Here is a 22,866-nt window from a genome sequence, read left to right as displayed (position 1 = left end):
ATCTGACTCGCAAATGGGCGTCATTATTTAACCCCCCATCCTCTCCTCCTCCCACTCGTGAACAATTTTTAATTTTTTAATGAACAGTTTAACTGAGATTTTGCATAAACTGAATACGCTTTGCATAATCGATGTGTAATGAAGTAATGATGAACGACCTCGACGAAGATTTTTTTGGTGCGGGGGGGGGGGGGGGAGGGCGGATTTTTGGGCAGGTTTTAGTCTTAAGTTGTAAATGAATTTGTCTCTTTGCTGTCGTTTTAGCTTGCATCTCTCCGACCCAAGGGTATATTTGTGAGTGAGCCACTGTACACAACAAGAGACAGGGAGAAAGACACAATTACTGTCTATGGCTTCCTCCGATTACCCGAAAATGTCAACTTAGCCGATTATCAGACGGATGCCAAACGAAGCAACTTATTTTTCTACGAATTTGGTTAGTTTACATTTAGTTTTAGTTAATCTTTGAAACTATCGGTCGCAAATTGGTCTATTTTACTGATAAATGTGTTTTTTGCAATTAATTATTACCGTGAGAAATACGTGGATTTTTTTGTGTTCGGAAGATTATTTGAAAAAAATTCTCTCGCTGTAAGAAAATAAAAATGCATTTTTTCGGAATTTGAAAGTTTCTGAGAGATAATTTCATATATATATCACTAATATAATTGGTATGAATACTTTTCGAAGCGACAAAGTTCAGATGTTTGTTCGGATGTGGAAATACTCAGAATTGTTTTTATCCAAAAAAAAACTTGTTTTTGTTTTAATCGAACCATTTTTTTATTTTCAAAATTATGTGTTGCTATATAGCACGCTAACTTTTATAGCAATCATCGAGTAATTTTGTGAAACATATTCTTTAATCATATATGAATTTGCTTATGGCGAGCATTTTTTCGTAAATAGTGTCCGAGAAATTCAAAAAACCGACTTTATGCTCAAAGACAGATGTTTTTACATTGAGAAAATCATTTTTTCTCATAGATAAAACCAGGCAGCTTCGAATACGCAAATCTTCTTATTTAATACCACTTCAAGCATCTTATTTTTTAGAATTAAAATTTTGTTTTTTTTTTCAAATAAAGATTGCATTATGCAGCAAGTCAATGAAACCCATCCTTTTAAAATTTGATGATGTATATTTCATCAAACAAACTTTATTTAATAAGCCTTTCGAGCTTTTGGGATTTAAAGTTTGATCCTATATCGCCTATAATTGTTCTGTTTGATGTTTTATTTTGCGATACAAGATTAGTTAGCGGATTGTTTTAACCCGGTTATGAATTTTGTGAACAGCAACACCAACAGATTATGAATTCTGTGAATAGCACAATCTTACCCTATTTATAAGCATACCACTTCAAAAGCGACCAAAATACCAGCTGATCATCAGTCTAGACTTTTGAGCTTCTACTAGCATAATAGCTACAAAGCAGAAAAAGTCAAGCGTTAGACTTTGCTTTTTCACTATTTGTCCGTATGGGCCAGTAAGTTAATATAAATTAAATAGCAGGTAGTCTATTGTAGCTTTTACCCTAAAATAATATCTTTAGTTTGTGAAAGTGAGACCTTAAGTTTTGATATTGGATTTACTGATGTCGGTTTTACCAATTTTTTTGATTTAATTTTATCATTCATTGCTCTTAGCAAAGAAAGCGTTATCTTTATTATTTTTCCTTTATGCTCGCCATTTGTTTAGGCGGGGATAATTTTTTATGGAAAAGTATCTCTTGAAAGATCTTTCGTTTGTTCAAATACAGCTGCAGTGACTTGTTGAAAAGGGTAGGCCGAGAATTAAAAGATACAGAAAAGAAAAAGATCACCCTATTTACAAAAAAAAAATGAAATATCATCATCCAATGGTTTTTTAGGATTACCAAAACGATGAACATTTTTAATCTTGATTTTCATGAAAGTTCTAAGACCATAATTTTTCATAGATGTCATAACAGAAGGTTGTAATTCTATATTGTAATTTTATGAGCCTTTTGTAATTTTTGTAAGAAAATTGTAATTTTACAAGAAATTTGTAAATTTATGAGAAAGTTGTAATTTTACAGGAGTTTTAATTTTATGTGTAACTGAATTGTGGGGTCCTCCCGGAATGATAAAAACAATGCTCCTAAAATTTTTACGTTTAGGTTTTCCGATAGTTATGCTTAGTGGACTTCACATAGTTGGCTGTTTCGAATCGTGTCTAAATTCTTCGTATTGTTGCTGATCTCGACTTATTGCGCAGAAGTCTTTTGTACGTGATTATATGGTGGTGTTTATTAGCTTTGATGTCTCGTTATTGTTTGCCACAAACACAAACGCAGACTACACTAAGTGTGTTATTATTATGAATTCAAATCAAAACACATTAAAGTTATTACGATTCATTAATTATGCAAATATGCGAAAACCTGCTTTTGAAGACCAATATTTTATAATGCTTTTTATACTTTTATACGTGTATAAAAATTTAGTTTCTTTTTAATTTGTACTTTTTCAATGTTTCAGAAAAAGCTGTAACACTAAAACGCAATGGAAAAACTGTCTTTGAATGAAGAAGATAACTGGTTACATGAGAATAAGAACAGGAATAACGCGTTTTAACAACGAGAAATTATCGGAGCAAAAAAGTCTTTACAATAAAGTTAGAGCAGTGTATTTTGTAGTCTATTGACCATAAAGCCATGGCGCTTTTTATACTCATAGTAAAAAGCAATCAAATGATTACTAACACAAACAAGGCGGCTCGGTAATGTGCGATGGCACATAAAGTTCCGACCCCGCCCATCCACAATTTTGGCATAATTGTCTAGCAAATGAGGAACAGATAGAAAAACCCAAAAATTATTTTTTGCGAAAAGTCTTTTTCAAAAAATTCTGTATGAACGATAAGATAGCCTCCAAAGCAAATAACTCAGTGGAGTTAAAAATTGATGCATTAGCTTGATGTAATATGTCAATATTAAGAAAGCGAGTCAAGATGAACGTCAAAAACAAACAACAACAACAGCAACAAACATTATTTACATCAAAAAATTTTTTTCCCTCTTAAAAACTAAATTTAATAACAAAGTCAACATACCGTCAGATAAACCTAAAACTAAACAAAAATAACTAATAAATCACCAGAAATCATATGCGACCAGTCCATAAAAAGGTTTGGTAACAATTATACAAAAAAGAACAAAAACATTAAAGTGAAAAATATAACTTATTTTTTTGAAACAGTTAACTTCAAAGTAATAAATACCATTAGGAATCAATTAACATTACCACAAATTTACAATTACCACTGTACTGTTTCTAGAGAAGGGCATTAGGACCTGTCCTTATTCATTTTTTAAAGCGGCTAAAATGAACAACAAAAAAAACAAACAAAATTTCAATTGAAACTTGCCAGAAAACGCTGCCAAAACCCTCGAGCCATATTTTGTCCCTCAAAATATATTCGATTGCGCCTTCATCAAACAGCTATAAAGTAGTACGTGGCCATTCATTAGTAAGACTAGGTAACAAGTAGACAAAAAAGCGAAGTGCTAAAGTATGAAATAATTTCAATTTTTTTTTCGAATAAAAATTACATTCAATGTCATAAAAGGCATTAATTACAAACAGAACTATTTGAATAGGGTCGTTTATTCAAAAAAGGAAGCCCACGAGACCTGCAGTTACCCAGAATATTTCTCGCATCTACAAAAAGAACGTCAAATAAGACAAAAATCAAATTAATTTACTTTTTTGTGAAAAACCGGTGTCGAAGCCACTAAGGTCATAACAAATTCATTAAAAAAAAAGATTTTGGGACACCAATCCCTTTTATTCCCTTGACACCCATAATGTCATATTTGACCTGTAATGAAATAACGAGATTAGCTAACAAAAAGAAACATAAAAAGAACAAAATTGCGAAGTTAAAAAGTTTTTTTTTTTTAATTTTGGAAAACGATTGTTTTCAAAGTCATGAAAGCCATCAGCTATTTACTAATATCAGAATATCGGTTCTTCTATTCTTCCACGAAAAGCCAATGAAAGTTATCACTATGCAGGAAATTTCATACGACCGAAACGACAAAGTATAAATGACAGTTAAAAACAAAATTAAAAAATTCAATTGATTTCTTCAAGAAAGAGGCGTCGAGGCCGTTAAAACGATTATGTATATCATTCAGGATTTCAATATGTTCAATTGTGCTTTATTTTTAACGCTAATAATGTGACAAGAGAACTGTCAATAATGTGATAATGTGACAAAATTCGGAAACGTGAAAAACTGGCAAATATCGAAACAAACAAAAATCTGAAATCTTGTAGTATCAAAGCCAGAAAACAATAACTTCAGGCTTAAAACTGCAACCGAGAAGAAATGTTAAATCAGTAGAAAGAAGAAGCATTCTTTTTTTGCAGACACTAAGCTGGAAGTTGAACAAATTAAGAAAAAAATAGAGGAAAACTTAATTAAGCCATTATTTATTGAAAAGTCAATTATTTTTAAAAGAAACGACCATAAACTTTCAAGTTAAAATTTAAATGGATTAGCTTGGAGCTTTTTAGTAAGCAAACTGGTTGGACCTATCACTCCTGAGCATTGATTCGATATGTTCTGTTTTTTATTTTTAAAGAAAGGGTCCTTTTTTTTTAAAAAAAAAGACCGACTGATTACAACCCGATTTCTTTGGGTGGTAGCAGTCCAAGAATGGCCCAAAACAAACCCTGCTATTGCTTATTGTCCGTTAGGAACATTTGATTTTCGAATGTTGCAGATATAGATAATTTGTTAGTTGAAAACTCAAAATAAGTTCTGCATTTTTGATAATCAACGAGTAAAGTTAGCAAAAAAAGGCAAAGTTTTAACTACAGAGCACTCTCAGCGTACTCTGAAGTAGAAATAGCCCCCCTCTGAGTCTACAAAGATTGTATGAGTGTTGTTTGGAGGTGTACTGTCGGCAAACTTAATCAAAACGGACTAAAGTAGCTTATTTCGTGCTGTTTTTGTTGAAAAAGGCTAAATTTTGAAATATTTATCCACATTTTTTGACCAAAAAAATTAAATCAAAACAATGAACAATGCTTGTTCGTCTTCAAAAATAAAATCAACGACACTATTCTTAAAAATTATAACAAATTTTAGCAAAATTGACGAAAATTTAGGCAAAAATTCCGGAAAATGTGAATAAAAACAACGGGAATTCACTCTACTTCTCTGAAGTTCTCAGAAGAAATTCAAAATAAGAAAAGCCGAGAAGATTTTTTATATTTAAAAATAAAATCAACAACAAGTTTTTAAAAAATGTTGACAAATTTTAGCAAAATTGGCGAAATTTTGGTCAAAAATTAGCGAAAATTCCGTAAAATGTGAATAAAAATCAACGGAATTCACACTATTTTCACAAAACTTTAAACCTCGATAACTCCCTGTAGAAAACGAAAATTAAAAAAATCTTTTTAATTCCATATTCTACGCTGGACGAGCTTTCTAATGATACCACTCTCAACTCTCTACGATGAATGTATCGATCGGCGAAAATTCACTGAACAAAAAAAAAAAAAAACCCATTTGAGTATATAGTTCCTCCCCCCTCAAGAGGGTCGGTACAACTAGTTTTAGTACCAGATAAGTGAATTGTTTTGAATGAAATATGAAGAGGCTTTTGTTTGGTCATTCTGTTATGGTATCAGTAGCTTAAGTGATATGGGGGGTGGAGCTATTGGTGAAAAGTCTTTGTTCGATACCCACGGCCGTTTAAAATGTCTTTGTTTCAGTTTTTGAAAACGTATACGCGGATGGCAACGAATTGTTTTTCATCTGCTACTTCATGTTTTTCATTATTAGCATGTCTTTTTGCCCATACTTTGGCCCAAATTTTTTGTTCCGAGCCCTCTTGAGGGCGGAGGAACTATATACTCAAATGGGTTTCTTTTTTGTTCAGACAATTTTGGCCGATCGATATATTCATCGTAGAGAGTTAAGACTGGTGTCATTAGAAAGCTTTTCCAGCGTAGAATATGGAATTAGAAAGGTATTTTGATTCTCGTTTTTACAGGGAGTTATCGATGTTTAAACTTTTGAGAAAATTCAGTGATTTTCGATGATTTTTTTTAAGTTTCCCGGAATTTTTGACCGGAATTGCGCTAATTTTGCTAAAATATGTTAATTTTCTTAACGAAAGTTTTGTTGATTTTCTTTTTAGTGACAAAAAATTTTGCCGGCTATTTTTAGTTAATTTTTTTTTTCAAAAGTTCTGGCTAATTATTTCAAATTTTAGACTTTTTCATCAAAAACAGCACGAAGTAAGTTTCTTTAGCATCACTAATACAGTCTTTGTAGACTCAAAAGGGGGCTTTTTCTACTTCAACATCCGTTTCCAGTGCTTTTTAATTTAAACTTTGCCGTTTTTTGCTAAATTTATTTGTTGATTATCAAAAACGCAGCATTTATTTTTGATTTTTTAATTAACAAATATATCTATATCTATAACATTCGAAAAATTAAGTGTATTTAATGGACCAACAGCATTAGTAGAGCTACTTTTGGATCAACCGTGGACTGTAACAATCCAAAAGTAATTCGGATTGTAATCAGTCGGTCTTTTTATAAAAAAAATTCGATTTTAATATTTTAATTAAATAACAGAATATTTCAAATCAATGCTGACTAGTAGTAGGACCAAATCGCTTCCTAATTAGCTCAATTTCATTTTATATAGTTCATTACTTAAAAACTTATGGTTGTTTTGACTTTTAAAAATATTTTATTTTTAAATAAATAATGGCTTATTGAACTTTGCCTCAATTTTTCTCTTAATTTGGTCAACTTGTAGCTTATTGTCAGCAATAAAAGAATGTTTCTTCTTCCTACTGAAATCAATTCGATCTTTATTGCGGTTTCAAACCTTAAGCGATGGTTTTCTGGCTTTGATACTACTAAAGCTCAATTTTTTTTATTTTAAGGTATTTGCCCATTTTTCACGTTTTTTAATTTTCACATTATCACGTTATTGACATTTCATATATCACATTATTTGCATTCGAAGTCAGGCACAATCGATAATAGTAAAGTCCTTAAGGCTATAGACTCTGATTTTAACGGCTTCGACAATACTTTCTAATAAGTGATATGGGGGGTGGGGCTGTTGGTCAAAAGACTTTGTTCGATGGCCACGGCCATTTAAAATTACGGCACATAATTTTGTCTTTAACTGTCATTTTTACTTTGTTTCCTTAGTCCTTTTAAATTTCCTGTACAATGACTGGTTTCACTGGCTTTTCATGGAAGAATAGATGGGTTGATATTTTGATATTAGTAGATAGCTGATGGCTTTCATGACTTTGAAAACAATTGTTTTCAAAAATAAAGAAAACTTTTATTAACTTTAAAGTTTTATTCCTTTTTTGTCTGTTTGTTACCTAGTCTCGTTAATTACAGGCCAAATATGACAATATTGTTGTCATGGGAAGGTGTCAAAAGGATTGGTGTCACAAAATCTAATATTTTTTAAGGATTTCGTTATGACTTTACTGGCTTCGGCTCGGGTTTTTCATAATTGCAGGTCTCAAGGGCTTCCTTTGGAACAATAAACGAACCTATTTAATTATATCTTTTTGTAATTAATGGCTTTGATGTCTTTGGAAATAATTTTTTTTCAGAAAAAAAAACAAATATTACTTAATTTTGCCTTTTGTTTCTTTTTTGTCTACTTGTTTCTTGGTTTCATGAATGAGAGGTGACTTAATACATTATCGGTGTTTGAAGCAGTTGCAATGGAACATTTTTTGAGGGCAAAAGTATGGTTTTACGGCTTTGAAAGCGTTTTCTGGCAATATTTAACTGATTTTTTGTTTCTTTTCTCTTGTTGTTCTTTTTGTAACAGCATAAAAATTGAATACTGACAGTTCCTAATTCCCGTCTTTAGAAACACTGGTAGTCGTAAAACTATGGGAAATTTTAGTTGATTTCTAAATTTCTAATGGTTTTCATTACTTTGAAATAAATTGTTTTTAAGAAAAATAAGCGAATTTTTCTTGTTGGTCCCATATCTTTTTTGGTGAATTACAAGTTATTTTGTTTAGTTTCAGTTTCATCTAACGCCATTTTGACTTGTTATGAAGTTTTTTCGTTAAAACGGACATAAATTTTTGATGTAATTAAAATTAACTTTTGAAGTTTCGGGATGCGACGATTCCCCTTAAAACATTAATTATTATGTTTCCGGTCTTCGATGTAGAATTTGCAAGTATCATAATGAAAATTTAATGCTAGACTGGAACAATTTATTGTTTGCAACGTAACGACAAATGGTCATAATCACCGAATAAATCCTATCAAAAATGGTAACCTCTTTTTTTACGATGGTTACGGTGTCTAAGTTGCTTAATTGGCTCTATCATCTCTTGTTACCAATGTTAGGGATGGAGTTGATTTTAATATATATATACTGATTTTTTCTTTTCTTTCCTCCCCTTCATAGCTGTCCTAATGGATGCAAATTTGAAACCTTTTTTGAAGAGTAAAACAGAAACTCGATATGTCAGTTTCAATACCATCCAAAATTGGCTGTTTTAATTTACTTCAAATATTTTGTGAATGTATGAGCTAAAAGTTTTATATTTTAACGCAGAGAAAAAGGGTCTCGGCTGAGCTGTTAAAAGTGAAGGGAGGTAATCATAGAGTTTGCGTTCATTTGATCTTTAGTTAGTCTATGGAATTAAAGTTGCCACAATTCGCTGTGCTATTTAAGACGTGAAAAATGGGCTTCGAAGGGGAAAAATTTCCATTTACGTGAACACTTTCTGTTGATAAAAGGGTTTGTTTACACAAAATAGAATCTTTGATTGTCTTCATTTTGACTATTTGGATGAAAAACTTTTTGCTTCAGGCGCGGTGAAGATGAAAATGGTGAACAACAAAGTGAAATCTTATTTTGCATTTGAGGGGAAAGAGAATTAGGAAATTGAGATTCTAAATTAAGTGGGGGGTGTCGCCTTTCTGTTTGTTCATTTGATGCCTCCCTTGTTGATTTCCCGTCTTTTTAATAGAAACGCTGACAGTTGCAGTTCTTAAATATTCTCATTTTTCTTTTAAGCAACCGACCTGTTCGATTGATTTTCTCAAATGTAATTTTTCACCGTTCAGAAAAAGTCAAGCATTTATCCGATCATAATCGTGCGTTTGCAGTAATTACTCATGAAATTACTGGTGAAATCGAAAATTAAGCTAATTTTCCGCTATTGAGTTTTCTTATGTCAATTTTACAGTTTAATTTTTGACAGATTGAACAATTTCACGCCCAAAAATGTTAATTTGCGTTCTTTGTCAAGTAACAGGAACAATTATAAAAATATTCCCAAGCGTCGTTGTTTCGTCGGAAACATTTTTTTTTCAAGGCTTCCAATTTTTTTTCGAGGCTTTTGAAGAATTTCTGTTAACTGGTCTAACAGTTTTCGGGGCCGATTTGCTTTTTTATGCCATGAAATGTCTTCGAAAAGATTTCATTAAAAGACTCATAAAAATATTTTAAAAATTGTGGAAGGTTTGTATGAGAGTAATTGGACAAGAAGTGCAAAAATACTTGTGATCAGTAATCTTATTTTTATTATAGACGATTAAATGTACGTCAGTGCTTTTGCCTAACTTCGGGCGAAAAAGTTCACATAAGATATTAAGTTTCTATAAGAAAATTACAACAATTTTATTTGCAAGGCGTCAATGCAAACCACTCTGATATACACTGATCTTTTTGCGTTGTGTTCATGTTGTGTTTGGGTTGTATTATGATGCTTTATCTATTTATGGTAGAGACGTTTATGATTTCTTTTTCCTCAATTTGACCCTAAATTGGCGAAAAATTTTTAATGTTCCTTATTTGAGTGAAAAGTCTAATATTTTATCAATATTCTCCCACGAACATCAGTGATTGTGATGTTTTTCCTACTCAAATGCAACGGAATATTGTTTTACCTAAAATCCATCTTACTCAGTAATAATGCTAAGAAAGAGTTATTTTCTGCTGAAAAACTTCATCTGCTCTGCTTTCTTAATTTTTTTTTTGATATTAAATGGGTCCAGTATAATCTCACGTTTCATTTTTTCAGTCTAAGTAACTCAAATGTGCAGTAACTATTGCACTCTCCACATTTACTCAATCAGTACGTCAGTTTTACAAATTTTATTCGAGAAATTTTTCTTTATAATAGGTTTTTTTTAATGGTCTAATGCTATTGCATGTCGTTTATGTCGATAGATCTATTGGTTATTTTAATTTGTTGCAACATTTTTTCAAAATGGGGTAATTTATATGCGAAGCCGGCTTTTTTCCTTCAGTCAATTTTTCAATTGTTGTTTACGCATCGTAGCGTAAGAAGAGAAAAGTCTTTTTGTAGCCTTTAGAGGGTAATTTTGATTTTATACTTTCTATAGATTCTATTACATTATTAAGTTCTTTGTCAAGTAACAGCAAAGATTATTAAGATATTCCCAAGCGTCCTTGTTTGGTCGGAAACGTTTTTTTTCAAGGCTTCTAAATTTTTTTCAAGGCCTTTGAAGAATTTCTGTTAACTGGTCTTAAAGTTTTTGGGGCCAATTTGCTTTTTTATGCCATGAAATGTCTTCAAAAAGATTTCATTAAAAGACTCGTAAAAATATTTAAAAATTGTGAAAGATTTGCATGAGAGTAATTGGATAAGAAGTGCAAAAATACTTGTGATCAGTAATCTTATTGTTATTATAGACGATTAAATGTACGTCAGTGGTTTTGCCTAACATTGGGCGAAAAAGTTTACATAAGATATTAAGTTTCTATAAGAAAATTACAACAATTTTTTTGCAAGGCTCCAATGCAAACCAGTCTGATATACACTGATCATTTTGCGTTGTGTTCATGTTGTGTTTGGGTTGTTTTCTGATACTCTATCTATTTATGGTAGAGACTTTTATTGTTTCTTTTTCCTCAATTTGACCCTAAATTGGCTAAAAATATTTTAATATTCCTTATTTGAGTGAAACGTCTAATATTTTTTATACAATATTCTCCCACGATCATCAGTGAATGTGATATTATTCCTACTCAAATGCAACGTAATTTTGTTTTAACCTAAAATCCTTCTTACTCTAATAATGCCAAGAAAGTGATTTATTTTCTACTGAAAAACTTCATCTGCTCTGCTTTGTTAATATTTTTTGATATTAAATGGGTCCAGTATAATCTCAGGTTTCATTTTTTTCATTCTAAGTAAAACAAATATGCAGAACTTATTGCACTCTCCACATTTACTCAAACAGCACGTCAGTTTTACAAATTTTATTCGAGAAAATTTTTCTCTATAATAGGTTTTTTTTAATGGTCTAATGCTATTGCCTGTCGTTTATGTCGATAGATCTATTGGTTTTTTATTTTTTTGCAACATTTTTTCAAAATGGGGGAATTTATATGCGAAGCCGGCTTTTTTCCTACAGTCAATTTTTTTTATTGTTGTTTAGGCATCGTAGCGTGAGAAGAGAAACGTCTTTTTGTAGCCTTTAGAGGGTAATTTTGATTTTATACTTTCTAAAAATTCTATTGCATCATTGGAAAGGAGAACTATTTGAAAAAAGGGACCAAAAATAGGAAAAAGAAAAATGAAAAGAATGGGGGGTATTAATTTTTTACAATAATTTGTGATAAATTTCTTGAGACTTTATATTAATGACCAGGCTGTAATAGAAATTTACTGTTCAGAAATTCTTTTAATTTTTTTAAAATAAATAATCCGAGTTTTATATTGTTTGTGAGTGTTTTTCTCTTTTTTTTTTAAATTTAGAACCTACTTTAGCTGTTTTGTTTTTGCTATTTGGTTTTGTTCGAATTTATTGGGAATTGAAATGGCTCCTTTGATTAAAATTTTCTGTAGTGATCCGGTGATTGAGTTTTTTTATGACATAAGGCAGTGTTTCAGTGGGGAAGAATGACGTAAAAGTGATGCGTTCTGTAATCACTTTTTAAAAGAACCAATTCATTGGAAAACTAATTGCCAGAGTAGACTCTTAGAGTTGTTACCCAAATTGGTCCACCTGTTTTTTAAACTGGTTTTGCCTTTTGAACTCTTTTATCGGATTAAGGATGTCGCGACTTTCACGTTTTACTTTTGACTTACGTCACTCACTGTTTCAACTGACTGGTTCTAAGTTTTTTAGAATCACGCAATGTAATGAATTTGGTCAAGGTCAAAAGAGCAAAATCAAAACCAAGACAAACCAATAAACCCCGGTCATCAGTCATAGTGTATTGGGTTATCGAAGTTTATTATAGCAATTTGTAGCTGATATTATTAATTTCTTTGAAGATAAATAATGTAAGAACAAAGCTACGACTGCTCACCAAATTAGAACAGTTTTTGAATTTTTTCGGATTTAATCTCGATGTGCGTCAAGGGTGTCTACGGAAGCTATCTCCTGATAAGTTGTGGTCAATGCTACATTTTAAAACACTCAAAGTGAAGCTCTTTTATAGTTTTTTAGAAAACCTTGTTTTCAAAATAAAAAGTCCTACAAAAATGACCTTTTTAAAGTTTTCTCTTTTTTCTATTTTTACGGGTTTTTTCACATAGTTACTGTTAGGGTTCTCATTTTTCTTCTAAAAATAGTTCAACAGTTTTCTGATGTATGCAAATTAGAAAATTGTGATAACACGTCGAAATCCAAAGCCTTTAAACAAAAGAAATCCAAAACACTTGAGCAAACAAAATCAAAAGACAATTTTTCTGAACGAGGAAAAGATTAAAAAATGCTTCGACCATTTTGGCTTCCTGAAAATATAATTTTTTACTGGGTTACATTTGTCTGTTAATTTTACCGAACTCAAAATGTTGAAGATCAATTTGTCTGTTTTTGCTATCATTCACAAACAAATAATTGAAATCAGAAAAGTTTTGGATAAATTCACGCTTTGCATTATTACACCGCCTCCTTGTTTTTTGCGGCGTTCAAATCGAAATTAAGCATAACGAAATGGTTCTCTAAGCCTCATTCGCAACAGAAGAAAAAAACTACTTGGGAAAGAAGGAAAAATATATTTGTGGTTCCATTTCTTTGACTTTAGAGACTTAAGTTATGTTTGATGCTTGCGACTTCCAGTTGAACCCATGTTGATTAGCAGTCCATTCATCCTGATATCCGATTCGATTGAGTTTCGCCAGCAGTACATTCAATGTTATTAATTCAAATAATGAATGCTGTAAATTTTATGTGACTTAGGACCTTGTACTCCTAGTACAAGGTACCTAATCATTTTTTGTCCTGTAAAATAGTTTCCAGTACCTTGTACTCCTGGTAATTTAGGGTTCTCTTTGAAAGAGGGGTGTTAGTTTTATTCTACCGAGCTCTGTTCTTCTCATCTGATGCTCTGTCGACTTTTGAACATATCTCTAATTTAACAAAATTTGTTGAAACATGAAATCAGTATACACCAGAATCCACCAGCTTGAGTTAAGTGATATACCACAAGTTTTTTAAAATTGAAAAAATAAAAAGAAAACAACTTTTTCGAATTGTAACGTAAACTTTGCTTAGAAGAAAATCACTTTTTTTGGCTTGCTCTAAATTGTGATATTCAAAGGTTTGCGAGTGCGTGACATTTGAGTTTAAAATAACTTGAAAATGACTTCTTGCCCAAGAACAAACTTCACTTAATATTCTACCCCGATTTTTGAGTTCATTGCTCCTTTAGCCTAAAATTTTTAAATGTTGCTCTTTTAAATTTATAGGGCTTGCTGAAAATCAGATACGCAATGCAAAATAGTTGACAACGCAATTGTTTTTTCAGGTTTTAAAATAAGGATAACATGATGGTTTTGATATGCAAAATGAAAAGGTCGTACTCGAGGTTGCTAAGGAAAAAATACTTCAAGTTTAGCTTCGAAAAATTAACTGTCAAAAAATTCTCACCTAAGAAGAAAGAATTTTTGTCAGACCGGAGACGTATGTTGGATTTGTGGGTTTTTGATTTTTTAAAAATTAAATGCAGCGTTTAAAAATTTTACTCAAATTTAGTTTTTACCAACAGAGCGCAACAATGGCGACACCTAGGGGGTTGAAACAACTGAAAATTTTTCTTTAAATTGTAATTTAAAGAAAAAAGTAATGCACAAATTTTGCTCAGACAAGCAGCTAGAAATATGTATTTTTTTGGTGTTTGATGTGACTATTTTCTCCGATGTTTTCAAATTGTTCCAAATTGACAAATTTTCTCATTTTTTGAAATCTGAGAAACAAATGGATTCAGAGACTGAATGTTCAATAAGAATGACCAGATAAAACCCAGAATTGGATTTTCTACACATCATGGTAAAAAGGGAAATGGTCATAATTTGGCCAGACTATAAACCGTCTGAAATCAAACCGTCTGATGATTCTGCGCTGTGCAATGATACTATGATGCCGATGTTATTGACTTCCACCTACAATATTGTTGGTTGTTTTTATCGCATTATCAGTCGTAGAAATTTGGTGATATCAATTTTCTTTTTTGTTTCTTATAATAACTCTTGTTTTCAAAACTTTTTCAATAGATATTTATTTGAAACTTGTGCGCTTTAAATTTCTGCAATTCAATCAACGTCTGTGAACTTTCAAAACATCATGTTTTGTTTATAATCGCCCCAATTTTTGTCCTTTTTTATAATTCAGACTAGTTGACTGTTGTCTGAGAAACAGCTGTTTCTGTTTTCCCTCTTCAAGATCTGTTCACAAACTCAAGCGATCGTGAGATAAAAATTGGCGCCTTCAATAACTTTCAGCAATTTTAGCTCAGTTTCTTCAAACATTTCTCATCATCTTTTTGAGGGATTTTATTTGCATGAGTTCATATCTCCAAGATGACGATTTTCATGCTCAAGTGCAAATTAGTCTAGGATAATGAACGTTCATATTAGAATCGTTTTTAAAGCGTCGGTTGTTTTGCATGAAAATGGAGGCAATTGTATTGAATTTCATCCGAAACCGAGCATTAAAAACTGCTGCAGTTATTGTATCTTTCGCCAAAACAAAATTATTTGATGAGGTAGTTTTAAAAACTTTCTTCATATGATGCTAACTATTATGTATATAGAGGCTTGTTATAGCCTTCATTTTATTTGAAGTATCATAATTTAATTCTGATGCAAATTGAGCCTTGGACCTTAATTATACACATTTTTTCTCTCAAAGAACAGCTTTGAGCTGCTTGTGGTCGCTTATTTTCGATCACTTTATGAGAGCTTCAGAAAAGTGCAATAAAAAAACACATCAGAAAGTGAAAAAAGTTGAGGATTTTTTTGCTCATCTAGACTCCTAACTTCAAGTTAACTTTTTACTGACAAATAAGGGTAAGCTATCAGGATTTTAGCTCAAATTTGCCCGAAAAAACTTATAAGTGAACGAAATATCGTAACCCTTGGTCTTTTTAAAATCCCAAATTTTCTTGTTCCTTCTATTCGAATATTTGGTTGATATGAAATAATGAAATATCGACTTAGTTATGACTGACAGGTTTTGCTGGTCTGTTTGTGATCGACATTTTATTAGTTGTTTTCATTCCATGTTTACACCTCCATTTTTGTACGTGGTATTAAATAACTTTGATTGACGCGTTTATTTCATAATAATAATTTACTAAGTTGGGTTTAGTTCAAAAGTTAAAACCCACAATTTTGTCTCGACTAGGGTTCCGATTTGATTTCTCCAACTTCAGATCAAAGGACAAAGCGGTTCAACCCACTAGTTCCGACTTCTAAGGATTACAATTACATAAATTCACCCTAAACAGCTCTTCGATGTTTGTGGTTTCTGCTAACTGAAGAAATTGTGTTCAAGTTTGCTCCCTTGTTGAGTCATGTTTGTTCATAAATATTTTTATAAGACTGTTGTTTTCATTACGTAACAAATTTATGTCCTTAGTGGAAATTGAGAATTTTGTTTCGTTGTTTCATGTTTTTTGAGCGTGTGTGTATGATTCTACAATTTGAATGAACTGATTTTTTTTCGAAGAAAAATAGGGCACTTTCTTTCATAATGGACTTGACTGTTGAGTGGGGCCAGAACCTAAGGACCCGCCGACTACACCAATTAAAACATAATAGGGTGGGGGTATATTTGGCGGGGGGGGGGGCACAGTAAAGGCAAAAACTAAAAAAGTTGTTTTCCCGTATCTGCTTTAAGCATTTCATCTCCATGAAAGATTATTTCAGCCCTTTCTCTTTTCAAGTTGCAAGGCTATCATTTGAAAACTATATAAATTTCTAATCTGGCGGCTATTTTTCTTTTGAAGAATTCAAATAACTTCAGAAAAAACAATTTTTGACTACTAACACTTACACATTTTTGAATGTTCTAGAGTTTTTTTCTACCAAAAAAGTTGTACCATGTCAATATCATTTTTCGTCACAATAAAAATCAATACGCGTTTTGTAGTACCTAAAACTTTTTCACGACCAGTTTTTAATCTGATGGTGCTTGTCATTTTTCATATTGATTACTTAACTTTTTCTCAATTGTCTGAGTTGATTTTTGTTTTTTTTTCTCATATTTACAGGTAAATAATCCTTCGGCTTGTCATAAATTCACACATTAAATTCATATACTGATGCTAGTCAGATACAAGATACGAAAAATTCAACAATGAATTCACACAATGGGAGCTATGTATATGTCTGCCATAATGGTACAAGAGTGGAAATAAATTAGTGGCTAGAGTATTGATTTCTGCTTAATATTCCTAACCTAGTGCCTCGGTTGCTTTGTTTGTTTGTTGTTTGTGCTTGCCCCCCACATTCTCTGGAATCTCAAGAAATACCCTCAGGACTTGTTTATTCACTTTTCAACATACAACATATTCCAATTTTTCCCAATCTTCCTTCTTACTTTTTCATCCCTTTTCCTAGACTACTTTACCTGTTCACATGCAATGCCCTGGTGACTTTATGTTGACCAAAATATTCATCCAGCTATCCAACAAACCCCCCCAATTTTCATCTCCCCCCCCCCGCTCTGATGGAGAGACGTGAAAGAGTAAAATCTTTCCACCTTTTGCGTGCTAATGTTTGCTACAATGAATGCATCACATGACCTAATTGACCAGATATTAAAGTAATATATGTAGCCTTTTTACATATAATACATGCTTCGTTTAAACCCAAATTGATTAGCAAAATTTGCGCTTCGCAGGAGCCTTGCCAATGAACGCGTGAAAATTTAAATTTGTTCAAACGGGGCTCACGGTAAAATTGGTTGGTCTTTCTCTGTCCGATTCAGTTTTGATGAAGTTCTGTTAAAAATTTTCAATAAAAAATTGTCGCAAGTTTAAAATGGTCGAATTCTAAGGGCTCTAAAATTATGTACAACGACGAACCAATTTTTGAAACCATTGCTTAAATATTTTTGGGTATATCTTGCTCAATTGAGATTTTGAAAACTGTTTTTGGCACTTTACAGCAAACTTTAATTTAAGTCTAAACTGTAATTTTGAAGCCTTAGTTTCAAATCACATTTATTTTAACATACCGAGCAATAAGTATAAATGAGTACTGAGAAAGTTTAAAACCAATCCTCGTGCAAATTCATCATTGAGTAATAGATTGATTTATCTCACTGGTTAGACAGTAAAATTTTGGTCACGTTGAATTTCAGGTGACAAAGTTTTTGTATACATGAATTGAATATCAGATATTTAGATTGCAATAGTGTTGCTATGTGATTTTCACCGCTGTGCCCCCTGAAATGTCTCTTTTAACCGATAATATAATGCTTCAAGCTGCAAATGCCGAGCGAGAAAGCGAAATTAATTATATTGCAAGGATTACTTGCTTTTACAATTGGCCTCTATCCATTTGCATGCCGATAACGGTACATGTGTGCTCATATGAGATATATTCAGTGATTCAATTGACGTATTTTTCAAGTGCAAAGCCGTTCGATAGTTGTTATTAATCTCAAACAAAATTTGTACCAATTATATTAATCCGGCAGGTCTTTTTTATACGATTTTTCGTAATCGTGAATTTTTGCCTGATCTTATTTTTCGTGTGATCATTTGGCTTTTTGTCCCCAAGAAAGGGATAAACAACTTACTAGTCTCTAATTATGCGAGTTACCGAAACTGTTTAGTAGACTTAATTTTATGGTGTGAAGAGCGGTTCTTAGACTTTGCTCCCCCTCTCACTTTAACCCTTCGTACTTCAACCCCCCACCCCATCACCCCCTTTCTATCCCCTCCACCTGTTTCCACCTGTAACCCCGAACGATTCACCCCTTCACCATGTTGGCCCCCGCGCTTAGCACCCACTCCCTCGCTTCCATGCTCACCCCCCTCAATTAAACTAAAGCTAGCCTCCCTAAGCCGCAACTAACTACTGACGAAGCCAACTTATCGCCATTCGTTTGAGCGTAATTTGTCCGGAGCTATTCGGTTATGTTTTGTAGAATTTTAATGGCAATCTCCAAATTGAATGGAAGTTTTTGCCATTTTTGCGGAAATTTTTATCATTTTTGTTTACCGTCGTTAGCGATTGATTATTTTTGAAAACAGCCATGAAGTCTTCGCATTTCTATCCAAATTGCATAAGCTTTTGTAACAAGTTTGATATGTAAGCTATATAGATGTGTGTATCATTTCCTATTTCTATGAATATTTTTGTTTAACTCTCAGCGATCTAGGACTATTTCGCAAGAAGTTATGATGGATTTTTGAGCGCCAGTAACTGATGTGATTTTAGAAGATAGCGCGTAAACTTCTCCCGGGTTTTGTATTTTTGCCAAATGCAAATGGTTTTCATCATACGCGGAAGTTTTTTTGCATGCTTAAATTTTATGCGCATCTTTTAATTTTCTTTATATAAGTTAGAACTTTTTAACTCAATTTTGGCAAAACCTTCGGACAAGAGATAACAATTAACGTGTGGTTTAAGATAGCTTTGAGTGTAAGGACTGAGCTAACTTGATTATTGAAATCCTTTCGCAGCTTCGGCTTATTATTTTCTGTCTTTTTTGCTCACTGATTCATCGGTCAGAAAAACTGATTCAGGTTAAATTTAATTTTCATATATTCTGTTGATTATCTTGATCACAATCGTTTATTTGCCTGTATTAGTATGTAATTGACGAGTTTGTGTGAAATATTCACATGGTCTGGGTCAAGATTCCAAGTGTTACATATATGGTTTTGTTACCATGGGTTTTATATGCCGGTAATCTTTATTTTTTCTCTTTTTTTGCAAAAAGCAGAAGAACTTTGATGTCCTTTATTAATTAGACCTCAGTTCGTCCTTTATTAATAAATAAGTCGTGAGTTAATTAATTCATTTTTAATTGAATTGTGCCGAGGTTAAATTCATCTTGGTTTAAATTTTTATTAACCTATATTACTTGTATTATTTAAGTTTTAAACTTGAACGTTTATTACTTAAGTTTTCTTGATGTTTTTTTTAAAATCTCGAGACGTGATCTGCCGTTCTACCCCTTTTTGGCTGAATCGCACGATATCTGAATTTCATCGACTATTTATTATGAGATTTTTTCCCTCTTTTCAGTCAGAAACTTGAATTGAAATCGAATTGAGAGCTCACAATTGTTTTCTCGTCAAGAAAGCCAAAAAAGTTTTCTTGTCATTTTCTTGCGTAGATTTTGTTTTGTTTGAGTTTATAAGCATCATGAGTTTATAAATATAGCGTATGATTCAAAATTGGCTTGATTTTTGCTCAGCTTTTTACCGTATCCGTATCTACTAAATAGAGTTTTGCGTTATACAGGGAATTTGAAGAATTTTTCCATTCATCCAAAAGAACCCCTGGCCATAACACTATCCAGTTCTACATACGTAAACGCCCGTCTTGTCCAATTTCTCTCACTTTTTAGCCCCACTGTGAAACCCTCCCCCTCCCCCTTTTATTTCCCTAAAATCTATTGTTTTGAAAAGAATCTGCGACTATTTGCTACAACTATTTCATTCTTTTTGTATCCTAAGGAAATCGAGCGTATAATAAGTAAATTTAGAATTCCTCAAATTCTGGCTAGCTTGTTGACTTAACGAAGCGTGCAATATCATGCTGCAAATTCCCTGAAGAATTTGAAGTCTTGATTTCCTACCAAATTTTGCACTCGATCTGTATTTGCAATCTACTCGAAACTAAATTGGATGTGACATATTAACCCGTGGCATTGGGCAACTATTTAGGTTTCTGCGGTCGAAAGATCCTTTTTTCCTGAATTTAGGTATATCGCGTTTGTCTTAATTTACTTCCTATCACCTTAAAAAGATTTGCGAAAGATTTCATATATTTTATGCGTTTAAATGTCAAATTAATGAAACATTATGAAAACCATACTAAGTTTGTCAGATAATGGGTCTTAGTGTATTATTAATTTGGCAGTTCATATAGGAAAGGTTTTTTTTGGTTTTTTGGGAGCGCAGGGGGGGGGGGGTTAATGATTCTAAAAGTTTATTTTTAGATGATGTATTATACTGGGGTGCATTATACCGTTAAGTCTAGTAATTTTATTCCCTTTGATTTTTATTGCTTCGCGGGCTGCTAGATTTTCATGTGGCGTCATTCGTTTTCCCAGAAATTACCAGACCAGATTGTTCCGGCAGTTTTCAAGCCTGTTTAAGCTCCAAATCATGTGGAATTTATTAAAACTCAGAGACCAAACATGTATATACAGGATGCTAACTTAAAATATTACATGTGATTTCTGTGAATTTTTATATATCACAATATGCGGGCGAATATTAATATGTTTGTCTAAATCCACAAATTAGTCAAATTGGTTAGGTTTAATTTTTCCCATCTTATTCATAAATGTTGTTCATGTGAGTGTACTTAATATGGCGAAATAACAATTTTAAAAAACTTCCTATATGCTATTTTAGTTCATCTTACTATTCGAATTATTAATCTCCGAAAAACCAACTAAGCTAAAGGCAAACCAGACAGATGACACAAATTTAGATGTTTAAACTTGAACCAGAATTCAATGATTTTGAAAGCCTGCAAACTTTGAAAAATCAATCTCAAGTTGTCCCAAACAATTGCTCATGAAGTAACTAATTTAAAGATTTATGGAAGTACAAAAATTGCTATAAATATTGACTTCAGTTTTGTTAATCGGCACCTTAGTAATCGCAAAAAAATTACGTCTCAAAAAATCTAATCTGCTTTTTTTGTTAAATTTTGGTGTTTACAGTTTGACCTATCAATTATTCTGAACGCTTACAAGTCCAATAAGGAGGCATAATTGAATTTTCTCAGTGTGTCCATTTATAAGCAACTTATATTAAAAACTAGTAAAAACTGTTTTCAAATATAATTGCAGATTACAGGAAGATGTTTTCTCCTCATTTTTGATCTGCCAATTTTTAAATTACTCTAATTAGCAAGAAGTTCAAGCAGCTCCATACTCAAACAGTGTGCATGTTTTTGGAAAATTTAGGGTTTATCATTCTCAAACTTAAACGCCAAAATTTTTAATAAATTGGAGTTTTACTCAGTTTTTTCCATTCTTTTCTATTTTCGCATTTGTAGGTTTATGTAATTTGATAACTTATTTGCGAAAAAACCATTTGGTAAGTCCAATGTCAAACCAGAAATACCTCAGTGACGACTAGGTTCATGGCTATCTAGCTTGGTTGTCCTCTATTTGCATTTGCATTCTCATTTTAGATTTCTAAGTAATTTCAGAATTTTTTGTGTACCTCTGCATACACTTATACATCTACTTTGAGCTTGTAGAGTCTAATGGGACATTATGAGAAGTCAGGCAAGCTTAATAATGATGAAGTTGTTACTTAAGAGATTTTTTTCAGTTTTAACTTTAGTTTTTAAATGTGATAGGTGATTATTTCTGAATCCTATTTTTGCTGTTCGGGAAAAGCGATTAGATTTCTGACAAGTATTTCATTGTACAGAAAGTGATGCATTACATTTTATCAAATGTCTGCTTTACATCTGTTCTAAACTTCATACTAGTTAATTCAAGAATTTTGATCTCACAGTTATCACACCCTTTTCTGTAAACACGAATGTCCATTGTTAAGAATCTATCAAAGATTTCATTACAGAAGTGAACTAACGAGCCTACCATATGCTTGTCTGAATAGTGCACAACTGCTGTTGTCTGAATGGTCTCTGGGCATTTATTGATTTGGTTTACTTTGACACGTGTTGTCATTAAATTTTTCTTAACTTTTTTATTCGATTGTTTTCTTACTCAATTCTAATATTGAAAAGCCTATATGATATTTTATGAACTGTAATTTTGCCTCTTTTTTGTAGATGATAGGTCTTGATTTTTTGAACGTGTTTATTTTAGTAAAATATGGTATATTTTTGAGTTTTTGGTCTGCGATATTCTGCTCTTTTCTGTAGATTTGTCACAGTCTGAGTAATGAAAGATCTCATTGATTGCTGTAGGGGCATAAAAGAAATTTAGGCATGGTTGGAATGAATTGCTGATAGTTTTTATGATTAACTCTTTTTTTTAAAAAAAGCTGAATTTTGAGTTCTGAGGGTTTTTGTTGTTTTGCTCTCCAATCTCATTTCTTAAGCCAAAAATAAGCGTGTCTGAATCTAAGGTTTCTCCTCAATTGATGGTCAGTCATCGATATAAAATTATGACATTTAGTTTGTTAAAAATTTGAATATTTTTTAGGGTTTTGTCAGTGATCGATTTTTCAACTTTCAACTTTTTTCTCCGGAGGCATACTAGAAACTTTTGAAGGTGTCCACTCAACAACGGATTTTATGTTTCAAAAAATAACTGATATTGGTAGTTTGGGCCTTCAAAATTGTATTGAAGACTCATTAATCTCCTTGTTATTATTGAGATGTCCTACCCGCTGGATGCTCAATCATGTCTGCTCGAGCTCCGTG

At 32.2% G+C, this 22,866-nt stretch overlaps 2 protein-coding genes across 2 annotated transcripts in view; one reads left to right on the top strand and one right to left on the bottom strand.

Annotated features, from left to right (window-relative positions):
• LOC142354282 (mitochondrial Rho GTPase 2-like) overlaps positions 1 to 1,172 on the bottom strand; it is a 161,642-nt gene extending 160,470 nt beyond the window's left edge. Inside the window, exon 1 of the mRNA XM_075406548.1 lies at positions 1,163 to 1,172. The gene's annotated coding sequence lies outside the window, so the exon portion shown is untranslated. The remainder of the gene's footprint in view (positions 1 to 1,162) is intronic.
• LOC142354283 (uncharacterized) overlaps positions 1 to 22,866 on the top strand; it is a 43,597-nt gene that overhangs the window by 12,711 nt on the left and 8,020 nt on the right. The window contains exon 6 of the mRNA XM_075406549.1: positions 265 to 436. Coding sequence (XP_075262664.1) covers positions 265 to 436 — 172 coding nt within the window. The remainder of the gene's footprint in view (positions 1 to 264; positions 437 to 22,866) is intronic.

The sequence above is a fragment of the Convolutriloba macropyga genome, chromosome 15 (assembly GCF_964194025.1).
Source record: "Convolutriloba macropyga chromosome 15, txConMacr16.3, whole genome shotgun sequence".
Lineage (NCBI taxonomy): Eukaryota > Metazoa > Xenacoelomorpha > Acoela > Convolutidae > Convolutriloba > Convolutriloba macropyga.
Note: the sequence above shows the minus strand (reverse complement) of the source record. Positions and strands in the feature narration are given on the sequence as shown.